The 13888-nt window shown below is 41.4% G+C and overlaps 1 protein-coding gene across 3 annotated transcripts in view; it reads left to right on the top strand.

Moving 5' to 3' along the window:
• Positions 1-13888, top strand: part of RHBDL3 (rhomboid like 3) — a 69406-nt gene that overhangs the window by 40729 nt on the left and 14789 nt on the right. For all 3 annotated transcript variants that reach the window (XM_074263604.1, XM_074263601.1, XM_074263603.1), the window contains one exon: positions 10910-11010. In XM_074263604.1, coding sequence (XP_074119705.1) covers positions 10910-11010 — 101 coding nt within the window. The remainder of the gene's footprint in view (positions 1-10909; positions 11011-13888) is intronic.

Genomic DNA, 13888 nt, shown 5'->3' with positions numbered 1-13888 from the left:
AAATAGGGTGAAATCATCATCTTATTGGAATGAAGGCTGGGTCACACATTCACCAATTAAACAAATAAAAACTGAGGAAGGATTGCCTAGGTCCTTTAGGTCCCTGCCAGAGTTTCTTGCACACTTTCCATTTTCAGCCACTTGGGAAAACGAAGGGATTTTTTTATCCCCAAAGATTATCACCTTGGGACATAGCCTGCCTCCATTCTTCTCAAGGGTTCATCCTTCCCACAGCAATTGCACAGGCAGTTTCAATGCACACATTATTTTTACTCCCCTGCAGGGGACAATTCAGGTAAATTACAAGCAAAAAGTCTCTCATATTGCTCCATTGTCTTTGACACAGGCTTAAAATGCTACTCTATTGCTTCCAGATCTTCCTGACAATGTTTCCTTTGTCCCTAAACGTGAGGGTCACTAACTTTTTCTTCCTTCCCATCCAAGACTGAACTATTTCCTTTAGTCCTGTCTTGTTCCAAAAAAAAAAAAAAGAGTTCTTTGGGGATCTGTTAGACAGTTAAGTGACATAGTATTGGACTCAATCAGGAAGATCTGTATTCAAATCCGACTTTAGACGATTGCTTGCTGTGTGACTTTGGGCAAATCAGTAGGTTTCCTCTTTTATCAAATGATGGGATGAGATTCATTGCCATCTATGTTTCCTTCTAGCTCAAAGTCTGAACTTTTTCAAAATTATACAATAGGGCTGGGAAGCAGGAACTCTGTTCTCCTGGCTTCTGTTGGACTCATTAAGTACCATGGTCAGGGTAGGATTGAGAATTATAGTTATCTCAGGAAATGCAGAAATAAGTTTGTGTGGCCCTGGCTAGTGGACCTCTTAGTTAAGTGAATTGCTATTAGTAAACACTGCCTGGACAAGCCTAGTTTATCTAAGGCCCTTCATCCCTTTCTGTTGAGTCGAGGCAGATTGTGGTTGGTGGGTTGGAGGTGGGAGAGAAAGGATGGAGGAATTGAGACTTGTCCCATCTACTCTCTGAGGAAGGTTATTTGGGCCACAGAAGGAAGCCATACTTGGAAGTTGGGACTTCTGCCCAAGCTGTAGCAACATAAGCACCCATCTCATCCTTTCCCAAGCTCCAGTTAGCTTACTGGTATATCTCTGCACTGCAGTGATTACGCCACCCAACCCCAATCCATTGTCATGCACACTCTGGTGCTTGGTTTTATTTTATTTATTTCCCCTAATTTATGGCTGACCCTGCTTTGTGAAATTAACTGACAATAGATCAATACCTAATTAAAACTGGAGGAGAGCTGATGGAAATGGATTTGGGGTGTTCTAATTTGTTGTCATTGTTTTTTCTTTGTGATCATTGGATCTACCTTACCCCTGGTTCCATAATGGTGGTCTTTTTTTTTAAATTAATTTTATAATTATAACTTTTTTTTGACAGTACATATGTACAGATAATTTTTTTTTTACATTATCCCTTGTACTCCCTTCTGTTCCGAATTTTTCCCCTCCTTCCCTCCACCCCCTCCCCTAGATGGCAGGCATTCCCATACATATTAAATATCTTATAGTATATGCTTGGTACAATATATATGTGCAGAACCGAATTTTGTTGTTGTTGTTGTTGCAAAGGAAGAATTGTATTCTGAAGGTAAAAATAATCTGGGAAGAAAAACAAACAAACAAAAAAATGCTCACAGTTTACACTCATTTCCCAGTGTTCCTTTTCTGGGTGTAACTGATTCTGTCCATCATTGATCAATTGGAATTGGATTAGCTCTTCTCTATGTTGAAGACATCCACTTCCATCAGAATATATCCTCATACAGTATCATTGTTGAAGTGTATAATGATCTCCTAGTTCTGCTCGTTTCACTCAGCATCAGTTGATGTAAGTCTCTCCAAGCCTCTCTGTATTCCTCCTGTTGGTCATTTCTTACATAACAATAATATTCCATAACATTCATATACCATAATTTACCCAACCATTCTCCAATTGATGATCATCCATTCATCTTCCAGTTTCTAGCCACTACAAAAAGAGCTGCCACAAACATTTTGGCACACACAGGTCCCTTTACCTTTTTTAGTATTTCCTTGGGATATAAGCCCAGTAGTAGTATGGCTGGGTCAAAGGGTATGCACTTTTTGATAATTTTTTGGGCATAATTCCAGATTGCTCTCCAGAATGGTTGGATTCTTTCACAACTCTACCAACAATGCATCAGTGTCCCAGTTTTCCCACAGCCCCTCCAACATTCATCATTATTTGTTCCTGTCAGCCAATCTGACAGGTGTGTAGTGGTATCTCAGAGTTGTCTTAATTTGCATTTCTCTGATCAATAGTGATTTGGAACACTCTTTCATATGAGTGGAAATAGTTTTAATTTCAAAGGAGTTCATATCCTTTGACCATTTTTCAATTGGAGAATGGCTTGATTTCTTATAAATTAAAGTCAATTCTCTGTATATTTTGGAGATGAGGTCTTTATCAGAACCTTTAACTGTAAAAATGTTTTCTCAATTTGTTACTTCCCTTCTAATCTTGTTTGCATTTGGTTTTGTTTGTGCAAAACCTTTTTAATTTGATGTAATCAAAATGTTCTATTTTGTGATCAATAATGGTCTCTAGTTCTCCCTTGGACACAAACTCCTTCCTCCTCCACAAGTCTGAGAGGTAAACTATCCCATGTTCCTCCAATTTATTTATGATTTCGTTCTTTATGCCTAAATCTTGGACCCATTTTGATCTAATCTTAGTATGTGGTGTTAAATGTGGGTCCATGCCTAGTTTCTGCCATACTAATTTCCAGTTTTCCCAGCAGTTTTTGTCAAATAATGACTTCTTATCCCAAAAGTTGGGATCTTTGGGTTTGTCAAACATTAGATTGCTATTTTTATTCATTATCTTGCCCTGTGAACCTAATCTATTCCACTGATCAACTAGTCTATTTCTTAGCCAATACCAAATGGTTTTGGTGACTGTTGATTTATAATATAGTTCTAGATCAGGTACAGTTAGACCACATTCATTTAATTTTTTTTCATTACTTCCCTTGAAATTCTCGATCTTTTGTTGTTCCATATGAATTCTGTTGTTATTTTTTCTAGGTCATTAAAATAGTTTACCTGATTGGTATAGCACTAAATAAATAGATTAGTTTAGGGAGTATTGTTATCTTAATTATATTCGCTGGGCTTTTCCAAGAGCACTGACTGTCTTTCTAATTATTTAAATGTGACTTTATTTTTGTGGCAAGTATTTCGTAATTTTGCTCATATAATTCCTGACTTTCCTTTGATATTCCCAAATATTTTATACTATCGACAGTTAATTTGAATGGAATTTCTCTTTGTATCTCTTGCTGTTGGATTGTGTTGGTAATGTATAAAAATGCTGAGGATTTATGTGGATTTATTTTGTATCCTGCAACTTTCCTAAAGTTCTGAATTATTTCTAATAGCTTTTTAGCAGAGTCTTTGGGGTTCTCTAAGTATACCATCATGTCATCTGCAAAGAGTGATAGTTTGATTTCCTCATTTCCTACTCTAATTCCTTGAATCTCTTTCTCAGCTCTTATTGCTGAGGCTAGCATTTCTAGTACTATATTGAATAGTAATGGTGATAGTGGGCAACCTTGTTTCACTCCTGCTCTTACAGGGAAAAGTTCCAGTTTATCACCATTACATATGATGTTTACTGATGGTTTCAAATATATGCTCCTTATTATTTTAAGGAATAGTCCATTTATTCCTATACTCTCAAGCGTTTTTAGTAGGAATGGGTGTTGGATTTTATCAAATGCTTTTTCTGCATCTATTGAGATGATCATATGGTTCTTATTAATTTGATTATTAATATGGTCAATTATACTAATAGTTTTCTTAATATTAAACCAGCCCTGCATTCCTGGTATAAATCCTACTTGATCATAGTGTATTATCCTGGGGATGATTTTCTGAAGTCTTTTTGCTAATATCTTATTTAAGATTTTAGCATCAATATTCATTAAGGAGATTGGTCTATAGTTTTTTTTTCTCAGTTTTCAATCTACGTGGTTTAGGTATCAGTACCATGTCTGTGTCATAAAAGGAATTTGATAGGACTCCTTCAATCCCTATTTTTTCAAATAGTTTATATAGCATTGGAGTTAGTTGGTCTTTAAATGTTTGGTAGAATTCACATGTAACATAATGGTGGTCTTAAAAGTTCGGGAGTGAGATAGCTGTAGTGCCTGAGGATTTTGTTACGGCCCTTAGTATTTCTGGGAGTCTTTGAAAGGATGAAAGTGCATCCTTCCCATTCACAGGTGTTCAAGTTTTGTAGGATCGTAGGTTTAGAACTGGAGATAAAGAGGTCATCCAGCCCAGTCTCATCATTTTTAAGGTGAGGAAACTGAGGCTGAAAGAATAAATACTTAGGATCATGGAGTTATAGATTTACAGCTGGAAGGAACCTTAGAAGTCATTATTTCCCACCTCTTCATAAAAAGAAAATGAAGAAACTGAGGTCCAAAGAAGTTAAGCCCAAGGTCATACAGCTCTCGAACCAGACAAAGGATTTGAACTTGTTGTACTGCCCTATTCAGCCTTTCCAACTTTCACATAATTCAAGGAAATCCATAGCATCAGAGGCATCTTTTAGTAAAGGCGACCCTGGAATCTGCTCAGAGACTCAGTGCTCCAGAGCTTCTCTTCCAGGTGCTGGACTCAGTTTCCACATCCTGCAAAGAAACCCAGAAAGGGATGGAAGCAGGAGAGTTATGGTCAGATCCTCATCTCTTAGCCTTGGTGCCCAGGAAGAATCCTAGTCAGAAGTATTGTTGGGCATCTTTGAACCTTGGAAGAGGAGCTTTCTGATCTTTCTGTAAGTCCTCAATGGACTTAGTAAATTCTAACTGGAGAACCAGTGTTGGACTTGAAGTCTAAAGACCTGGGTTCAAATTCTGCTTCAGATACTTGGAAACTGTGTGACTTAAACAACTCCTTTAATATCTCAGAGCCTCACCTGTAAAATGGGGTTAATAACTCTGGAAGCTACTTCTTAGGAGCATTGTGAAGAAAGTGTTTTGCAAACTTTAAAAAGGGTACCATATAAATGTAAGGTAAAGGCAAGTCATTTAGCCACTTTTGCCTCAGTTTCCTTATCTGGAAAATGAGCTGGAGAAGGAAATCACAAACCACTCCAGTATCTCTGCCCAGAAAATCCCAAATGTGATCATGAAGACTTGGACACAACTGAACTGAATTAGCAACATGATTACTAGTAGCAATTGGAGTCTCAGACCAAGATTCCCAATTAGTACCCTACCTTTTGTTTCCTTCCTTAAAAGCTGCCAAATTCTTGTGACTTTTAAATTTGCAGATTGGCTTTTTAGATAGAGCCAAAACATGTTTGTTAAGCCCTATAATAACACACTAAAAAATCAGTGAGACTCGGGGTGCTCAAAGATGCTAAGGATGCATTTAGGCTGGATATGGGGGAGCCTGGCATTTAAGAGGTGCTTTAATTTGCAAAGCAGCTCACTGGACAAGAGCTGAGGACAAGAAACAAAAGATATTTTTTCCAATTATTTCTTATAACTCTTCAGAGATGGGAAAGCTAGCTATTGCTGTTCTTCCTTTCCAGAATCCCACAGTCCTGCTGGGCAGGAAATTGTCCCTGATATCTTGCCTAAATCCATCCCTGGCATCTCAGAGAGCCCCAAGCCCCACTGGTGATTTTCTTGTGCATTATTTATTATCAGGCTCAATAAATATGCTTTAGCTCTATCTAAAAAGCCAATCTCCAAATTTAAAGGCCACAAGAATTCTTCAGCTTTTATGGAAAGAAAAACAAAAGGTGACATGTTATAGGGAACTGAGAAATCTTGATCTTGAGACTCAAATTATTACTAGAAATCATCATGTTGTGTTTGTTTAGTTGGGTCCAATTTTTCATGACCTCATTTGGGGTTTTCTTGATAAAGATACTGGAATGATTTGCCATTTCCTTCTCCAGCTTATTTGATAGATGAGGAAACTGAGGCAAACAGGATTAAGTGATTTGCCCAGAGTCACGCAACTAGTAGAGATTATGTTGTGCTTTTTCAGTTGAGTCAGATTCTTCATCATCCCATTTGGGGTTTTTTGGGCAAATATCCTGGAATGGTTTTCTGCTTCCTTCTCCAGCCCATTTTTTTTACAGAAAAGGAAACTGAGGCAAACAGAGTTAAGTGACTTGCTCAGAGTCATACAACTAGTAAGTGTCTGAAGCCAGAGTCAAACTTAGTTTTCACAGAGCCACTTCCCTGAGCCATTCATAAGTTATCTTGTATTTTTTTAGATTTGCAAAATCTAAATAATATTGGGTAACTCCCATATTATATCCCCATTTTCCAGATGAGGAAATAGGTTCTGGGATATTAAGAGACTTATTCAGGACTGCACAGTTATCAGCTATCTTTCTATAGATTGTCTCATTTGATCCTGATAAACACCCAAGAGGGAGGTGCTACTATTATCCCCACATTATTTATGAGTAAATTAAAACATAGGGAGCCTAAATAACTTGCTCAGTCACACCATTAGTAATGGTGCTAAGCAAAATTTGAACTCCGACTTCATGCTTTGACGTCCAGTCCCCTATCCACCAGATGACTACACCCTATGGACAGCCTAGTATCACACAGCCAATTTATGTCAGAGGCCAAACTTGAATCCAGATCTTGCCTTAAAACTGGCTCTCCAGACTTTATGCCATGTTGCCTCCTATGTAAGTGTGATAATCCTCATTTTACTGAGAAAACTGAGGCTGAGAGGTGAAGTCTCTTGCCTATGATTACTGGGGCTGGGATTCAAATCCAAGTCTCTTTTTGCTCCAAGTTCAAGTTCCTTCCACTACACCTTTCTAGGATCCTCCTGGATCAGTGACCTAATAAAGATCATAGATAGTAAGTATTAATACTTTAAGGTTTACAAAGAGTGTAACAAATATTCTCAACAACTCTGAGCAGCAGGTGCTTTTATTATGTCTGATGCCAGACCTGAGTTCAAATCCAGTCTTAGACACTTATTAGCCGCGTGACCCTGGGCAAGTCACTTAATTCAGTTTGCCTCAGTTTCCTCATCTGTCAAACTGAAGAAGGAAATGGCCAACCACTCCAGTATCTTTGCTCAGAAAACCCTCAAAAGGACTCATGAAGAGTTGGACATGACTGAAAAATGATTAAAAAAAAAAAAAAAAAACAGAGATTGAGTGGGTAAGTGATTTGCTCAGGATCATGCAACCTGATAAGTGTCTGAGGCCAGATTCAAACTTCCTGACACTAAATCCATCCAGGAAGCCACTTAGCCGCCCGGTGTCTTGCTTGGCTTCCGTGAGCTCATTCCCACCTACTCCACTCAGGCCTGAAAAGACTCTAGCCAAGAAGGCTGGGCTTCTGCCACCCTTTTCTCTCTGTCTCCATTATCTACTAAGGAAAAGGCTATTGAGCCTGAGGGCATTTTTCCTGTGGAAATTTCTGCACACTCACCAAGTCATAGCTAGCCAGTCAACCTCTCATCATCCCTGAACCTCCTCTGAGCCCCTGCGCTGTCCCTCCCAGCTATTTTTAGCCTCCTGTGCCCTTCCCGGGAAGCCCTGGCCATTGATCACACTTAACAGGGAGAGGACGATAAATTAGCTGGCTCTCTCTGGAGCTTCTTCCCACCCAGGCCCAAAGCTTGCCTTCCTTGGACCGGTTTTCTCTCCTCCAGAAATGGTCCAGGTCTCTGTCTTTACTGCTTTCTTTTCAAGGACATTTCCCCCCAAAACCCCACTTAGAAGATGTCTGTTAGCGGTCATTTAACTCTGGTCTGCTGGAGCAGGTTTGGGAAGGAGGGAGAGAAGAGAGGGATGTAGCAGCGAGAGTTAGAGCTTTCAGGCTCTTGAAGAGGAAAAATGGGGGTGGGGCATGAAGAGAACTAGAGGAGAATGGAAGAAAAGGGGTCAGCCAATTGTATAAAATTGCTCCAAATGGGGCAGCTAGTTGGTGTAGTGGATAGAGCATCAGCCCTAAAGGCAAGAGGACCTGAGTTCAAATTTGACCTCAGACACTTAACATTTCCTTGCTGTGTGATTGGGCACTTAACCCCAATTGTCTTAGGGGAGGGGGGATTGCTCCAAATGCAAGAAGGAAGGGGAAAAAAATTACAAATATTTCATTTGATCTTCACAAGAATTCTGGGAATTAGATGATGTTTTTAACTCCATTTTACAGGTGGGGAAACTGACTGAGGGAGGCTACATGGCTTGACCAGAATGATATAGTATCTGGATCTGAACTCAGGTCAAATGTTGTAATCATTAGGATGGTCTCTAGCTGCCTTATAATAAAGGTGTACTCCCATTTCACAGATCCTAGGACTAGAGGATCATAGATTTTAGAATACCTTGTAAAAATCCTCTCATTTTACAGAAAAGGAAATGGAGGCTCAGAGGTTTGCCTACAGTCACACAGACAGCAAATTGAACCTAGGTCTTCTTGACTCTATTAATTACACCACACTGCCTCCTCAAAGATGGGTAATCTGAGACATAGGAGAGACAGTTGTGGGGTGGCTAGAATCCTGGAATCCAGAGACATGGATTCAAATCCTACCTTAGCTGCGTAATAACTGGCAAGTAACTTAACCTCAGTTTTTCCACCTGGAGAATGGGGATTTGCACTATCTACCCATTCCACAGCAGTGTGGTGGGGAGAATATTTTGCAAACTGAAAGTACCATAGAAATCTGATTTATTATTTTTGTTATTACGCAACATTTAAACTTGATCTCCTGCCCTGCTTTTGTGTGAGAGCCCCATTTTAAAAAGGAGGAAGAACTTTCCTTTGTCTGAGTCCCTTAAACACAGAAATTATAGTTTCCTAGAAGTTTTCCAGGCTATGGCAGGGGGGTGCTCTCATTCAAATGGGGATTTTTTTGTTCTTTTCTATGTGTACCCTTGGTGCTTAGTCCAGTGCCTGGCACATCCGGATAGGGAATGGCCTATGATGTCACTGACATAAGAAACTCCCAGATGAGGGAATTCTTTCACCAATGCTAATTTGGCCCCTTTTTCAAAACCCAGAATGCTAGAGATTTATCTGGGACACTGCCTTGCCCAGGGTCAGAAAGCCAGGATGTGTCAGAGGCAGCTGTGAAGCCAGTTCTTCCCAGCCCTGAGGCCAGCTCGATGTACTCTGCCGCATCTGGCTCCACTATACCTAGGAAGTGCTAACATATGCTTGTTGGCTGATAATGAAGTTTCAGGGCATCTGACTCTGGTCCCGTCTCCTAGTCACACGCAGCAGCCCAGTCTTTGCAGCGGAAGGGACCTTGCTGTTGCTCAGTAATTCAGTCGTGGCCGACTCTTCGTGATGCCCCGGACCATAGCACGTCATTGCTGTCCATGGAGTTCTGGGGCAATGATGCAGACTGATTTGCCGTTTCTTTCTCTAGGCAATCCCTGCCAACCCCACCCTCCCCAATGAGAGAATCAAGGCCCAAAGGGAAGAAGTCATGTGTCCAAGACCTAGTAGTAGTGTATAACTAAAACTCATACCCAGTTCTGACCATTGGATCATAGATAGAGAACTGGAAGAGGCCTTAAAAGCCATTTAGTTCAACCCCTTCACTCTTCAGATGAGGAAACTGAGACCCAGGGAGGTTACAAGGGACTTCTGCAAGATCACCCAAGTGTCAGAAGTGGGACTTTTTACTTCCACACCCGGCCAAAGGGAACAGGGGGGGGGGGTCATCTATGAAATGGCAACTAACACTGCCCTTGGAAGGAAGAGGCAAAGTCTACAAGAGTTGGAGAAGAGGATCGGGATCTGGGATCTTGGAGGTCATGCCTTCGTTTTGCAGAGAAGATCTTTCCCAAGTAGCACAGGAAAATGGCACAGAAGAATATGAAATTTGTTCCTCTGACTTGTCATCCATTCTTCCTTCTACTGTACTCCACAATGTCTCATAAGGAATCAGGCAGTAAATGAGGAAACACTGGCCCCTCTGAGTTGTATTCTTGGGGTCTACATTTCTTGGTTGGAGTTCAAGGCCTGGTGTTCTCACACACTTGATTGTTCATTTCCTTATTTTATTTGGGATTTCCTTGGCAAAGATACTGCAGTAGTTGGTCATTTCCTTCTCCAGCCCATTTTACAGACGAGGAAACTGAGCAAATAGGATGAAGTGACCTATTCAGGGTCACACAGTTAGTCAGTGTGTAGTTGGATTTGAATTCAGATCTTCTGGACTTCGGGTCCAGGACTCCATCCTCTTTGGCCCCTAACTGGGTGTTTCTCAGAGAACTAGGAATGTTTATCCTGGAGAGTATGGGAAGAGATGATCCCTTTCTTTAAGTATTGAGGGACGTGTGTGTGTGTGTGTGTGTGTGTGTGTGTGTGTGCATGTGGGGAACAGATTAGACTTGTGCTTTTTGGCCACTGAGGAAAAAACAAGGACTGATGGGCAGAAGGAGATGTGGCAAATTAAGACTTGCTGTCCAACGATTAAAGTAGAATTGGCTTCCTGGAGAAGTGGTGGGTTTCCTCCCTCTGGAGGATTTAAGTAATGGCAAGATGGGATGACCCCTTGTTAGGAATATTATGATACAGATTCTTTTTTGGTTGAGGGTTGGCTTAGCCGACCTCTGGGGTCCTTTTCAACTCAGAAATTCTGCGATTCACTGAAGTTGGGGAGTGCCGTGAGATGGAAAAATGTGCAGGGATTCAATGAATCATTTAGCAGCTTGATGCAAATCCAGGTAGAGCCCTAAAGCTTTTTCCCTTTCCCCCCTGAGCTTGCCCAGAAGATTCAAAGTCACTGAAGTCATCCCGTCAAATAAGTTCATAAGCAAAAGTGGAATTTCGGTGCTAGTGATACGTGGTTTGGTGGAAGAAGTCTAAGTCTCCAACGTCTTTTCTACAACAGGTTCTTTGGCAGTGTCTGTGGCTGACATGACCGCCCCGGTTGTTGGCTCCTCCGGAGGGGTCTATGCGCTTGTCTCTGCCCACCTGGCCAACATTGTGATGGTGAGTGCTCTGCTACCCTACTTTCTGCCTGCCTGTGCCCACCTTCCCTAGGATTCTCAACTGAATAAATTCTTTATTGGGGTTCACCAAAATTTTGGGGTACCCAGGCGTGGGGTTACAGTGTCATCTCTGAAAGAATTTAGGCTCAGAGTGTCTCCAAATCAAGCAAAGGTCATGTAAGGTAAGGGGTGTCGCATCCTGTGGGTTTCCTCTTAAGGAAGAGAGGCATCCCAGCGGAATGTAAGGTATGGGATTATAGAAGAAAGGGAAGGAAGAAAAAACAGGAGAATCAGGCAAAATAGGGAAATTGGACAATCTCAGATACGTTTGGACAAGCGTAGATAAGAGGGGCATGGGAAAAATCCCATGTTTGGCTATATCTCAGGTAGGATGTACATGGAAAAAAGCCCTTTTGTTCCAGTGAGCAGATATTGGCGCTGGGATAACAGCTGCTAAGGTTCCATCATTATTCTTTTTTTTTCCTTTAAAAATATTTCTTTTTAAAACCATTTTAGACTTGATGAACAAACACTCACAGCCATCCACACACACATACCCCACACATATACACCGACTATTTCCATCATCTGTTATTCTTTGTGTTTGTACTAGGATGGTAGCCCTTATTTCCCCCATATCCAATCCAGTAGCCACTGAATGCCAACCCATAGAGGAACCTAACTTGTGTGAAGTCCACAATTCTCATTCATTCATTCTCTCTCTGTCTTCTGTGTGTGTCTCTTTCTGTGTGTGTCTGTCTCCCTCCTTTTTCAGTCTGTCTTTCTGCTTCTATCTCTATCTCCCTGTGTGTCCCTTTCTGTGTGTGTGTGTGTCTGTCTCTGTCTATCTCTGTGTTTCTGTCTTTCTTTTTCCTTTTTCGTTATGTCTGCCTCTGTTTTTCTTCCTGTCTCTCTCTGTCTCTTTCTCTATGTGTGTGTTTCTCTGTCTCTGCATTTTTGTCTCTTTGTCTGTCTCTGTCTCTTTCTCCCTATCTCTGTCTTTCTCTGTCTGTCTCTCTTTCCTTTTTCATTATGTCTCTCTCTGTTTTTCTTTTTCTCTGTCTCTCTCTGTATCTCTTTCTGTGTGTATGTGTTTCTCTGTCTCTGTCTCTGTGTTTCTGTCTCTCTGTCTCTGTCTCTCTTTCCTTTTTCCTTATGTCTGTCTGTCTTTCTGCCCCTGCCTCTCTCTGTCTCCGTGTATTTACCAATGTCATTGGCCAGACTTGTTTATTACCCCATGTCACTCACTAAGCCCAGGGGCTCTGGGAGCTTTCTCAACATTTCCCCAGGTTTCTTGCCCTCATTATTCTCATCTCTCTCCTGCCTTCCACCCCCCTAAATTTCTGGCTCATTTAATATCCAACCAAGTCCCTTTTGTACAATGGCCTCCTCCCTTATCCCCCATCCCACCCTCCAAAAAAAAAAAAGAAAGAAAGGAGGAGGAGCCAGACTGCACTTGTTCCTTAGATGACTTCAGGGCCTCTGTGTCCCTCTGCTTAGCTCCACACTCTATGGAACAAATAAATACAGGGCAGTCTTCGAAAATCTTCACAGTACAGTGTGAATTACAATGGGATTGTCCTCTTCTTTTTCCCAGTCCAAGTTTTCATCAGATTTCCCTCCTGTTTCCTTTGCCCCCTCCTCTACTTCCTCCTCCTCCTCCCCATCCTCTTCCTCCTTCCCTAGACCCATCTTTCCTTCCCCAAACCACACACATTCCTTTCAGTAATCAAAGGAAATGCCTACATCCTGTGGGGAGCATGTGAGCATGCGTGTGGGAATGAAAGAACGGAGACTAAAAGGACACTTGGATAATTAAAAACAAACAAGTCAGAGGAAGCCGTCCCTTCCCTCTCTCTCCGCCCATTCCCGACACCCATCCCCCAGTGGGAAACTGTGATTCAGGGAGGGACACCAGCTGAGCCTGGTGAATCTCTAAGAGCTCCCAGCTCCCAGCTTGCAGGAGTATTCCCTGGGGAGAGGAGGGAGGGAAGCGGAGGCTCTCTGCCTTATGGTCTTCTTGGGCTAATGAGCTGAATATCTCCATCCAGTGAGGTCTGGCAGAGGCACCCATCCGAAGCCAAGAGATTTCCCTGAGCTTATTCTGCTCCTCCCCACAGTGAGACACTGGGGGCTGGCCCTCTCAGAAAGTTGTCTGTGCCCCACTGAGACAAAACAACTCATTTCCTGACCCAGCTAGTTGGTTTTCCCCTTGTTGGCAGCCACTTTTGCTTTTTCCTATGCCCACGTTAGCTCTCTGTTGAGCAGGGAGCTAGACATTGAGTCATTTTCAACCCAAGCAACTGAGAATTTGTTTTCAGTTCATCCTGTGTGAATTTTTTTTTTTAATGTGTAATCTTTACAAACTCCAACTGGTAGTCACACAGGGAAGAACAATGAGAAAAATTTACCCATCACACTTAGAGAAACATCATCATTGTGTTTACATTTCTGTTCCCAAGGCTGATTGTTTAAGTAAGAGAGCCTGTCTTGAAATGAATGTGTTGATTTATTGTAGAATGTCCAGCTTTAGAGCTCTATAAGATCCAAGACCATCCAGTCCAACTCTGTCACTTTTCAGATGAAAAGATGGAAGCCCAGCAAGATTAAATGATTTTCCTAAGGTCACTGTAAATAGATTTACATTTTAGAAGCCTTGGAAATTTATACCAGGAAACCAGATTCAGGAGTTATTTCATTTCCCAAGGGTCAATGTACTGGGTTCTTTATTTAAAATAAAAAATTAGCTTCAAAACTATCAGAGGAAAACAGAAACATGATTGATTGGTTCCCTGATTATTCTTTGGACAGCTAGATGGCGACATTGTGGATAGAGTGCCAGTTGGAGTCAAGAAGACTCATCTTCATGAGTTCAAATA

The sequence above is a fragment of the Sminthopsis crassicaudata genome, chromosome 4 (assembly GCF_048593235.1).
Source record: "Sminthopsis crassicaudata isolate SCR6 chromosome 4, ASM4859323v1, whole genome shotgun sequence".
Classification (NCBI taxonomy): Eukaryota; Metazoa; Chordata; class Mammalia; order Dasyuromorphia; family Dasyuridae; genus Sminthopsis; species Sminthopsis crassicaudata.
This window is presented reverse-complemented; position numbering and strand designations above follow the sequence as displayed.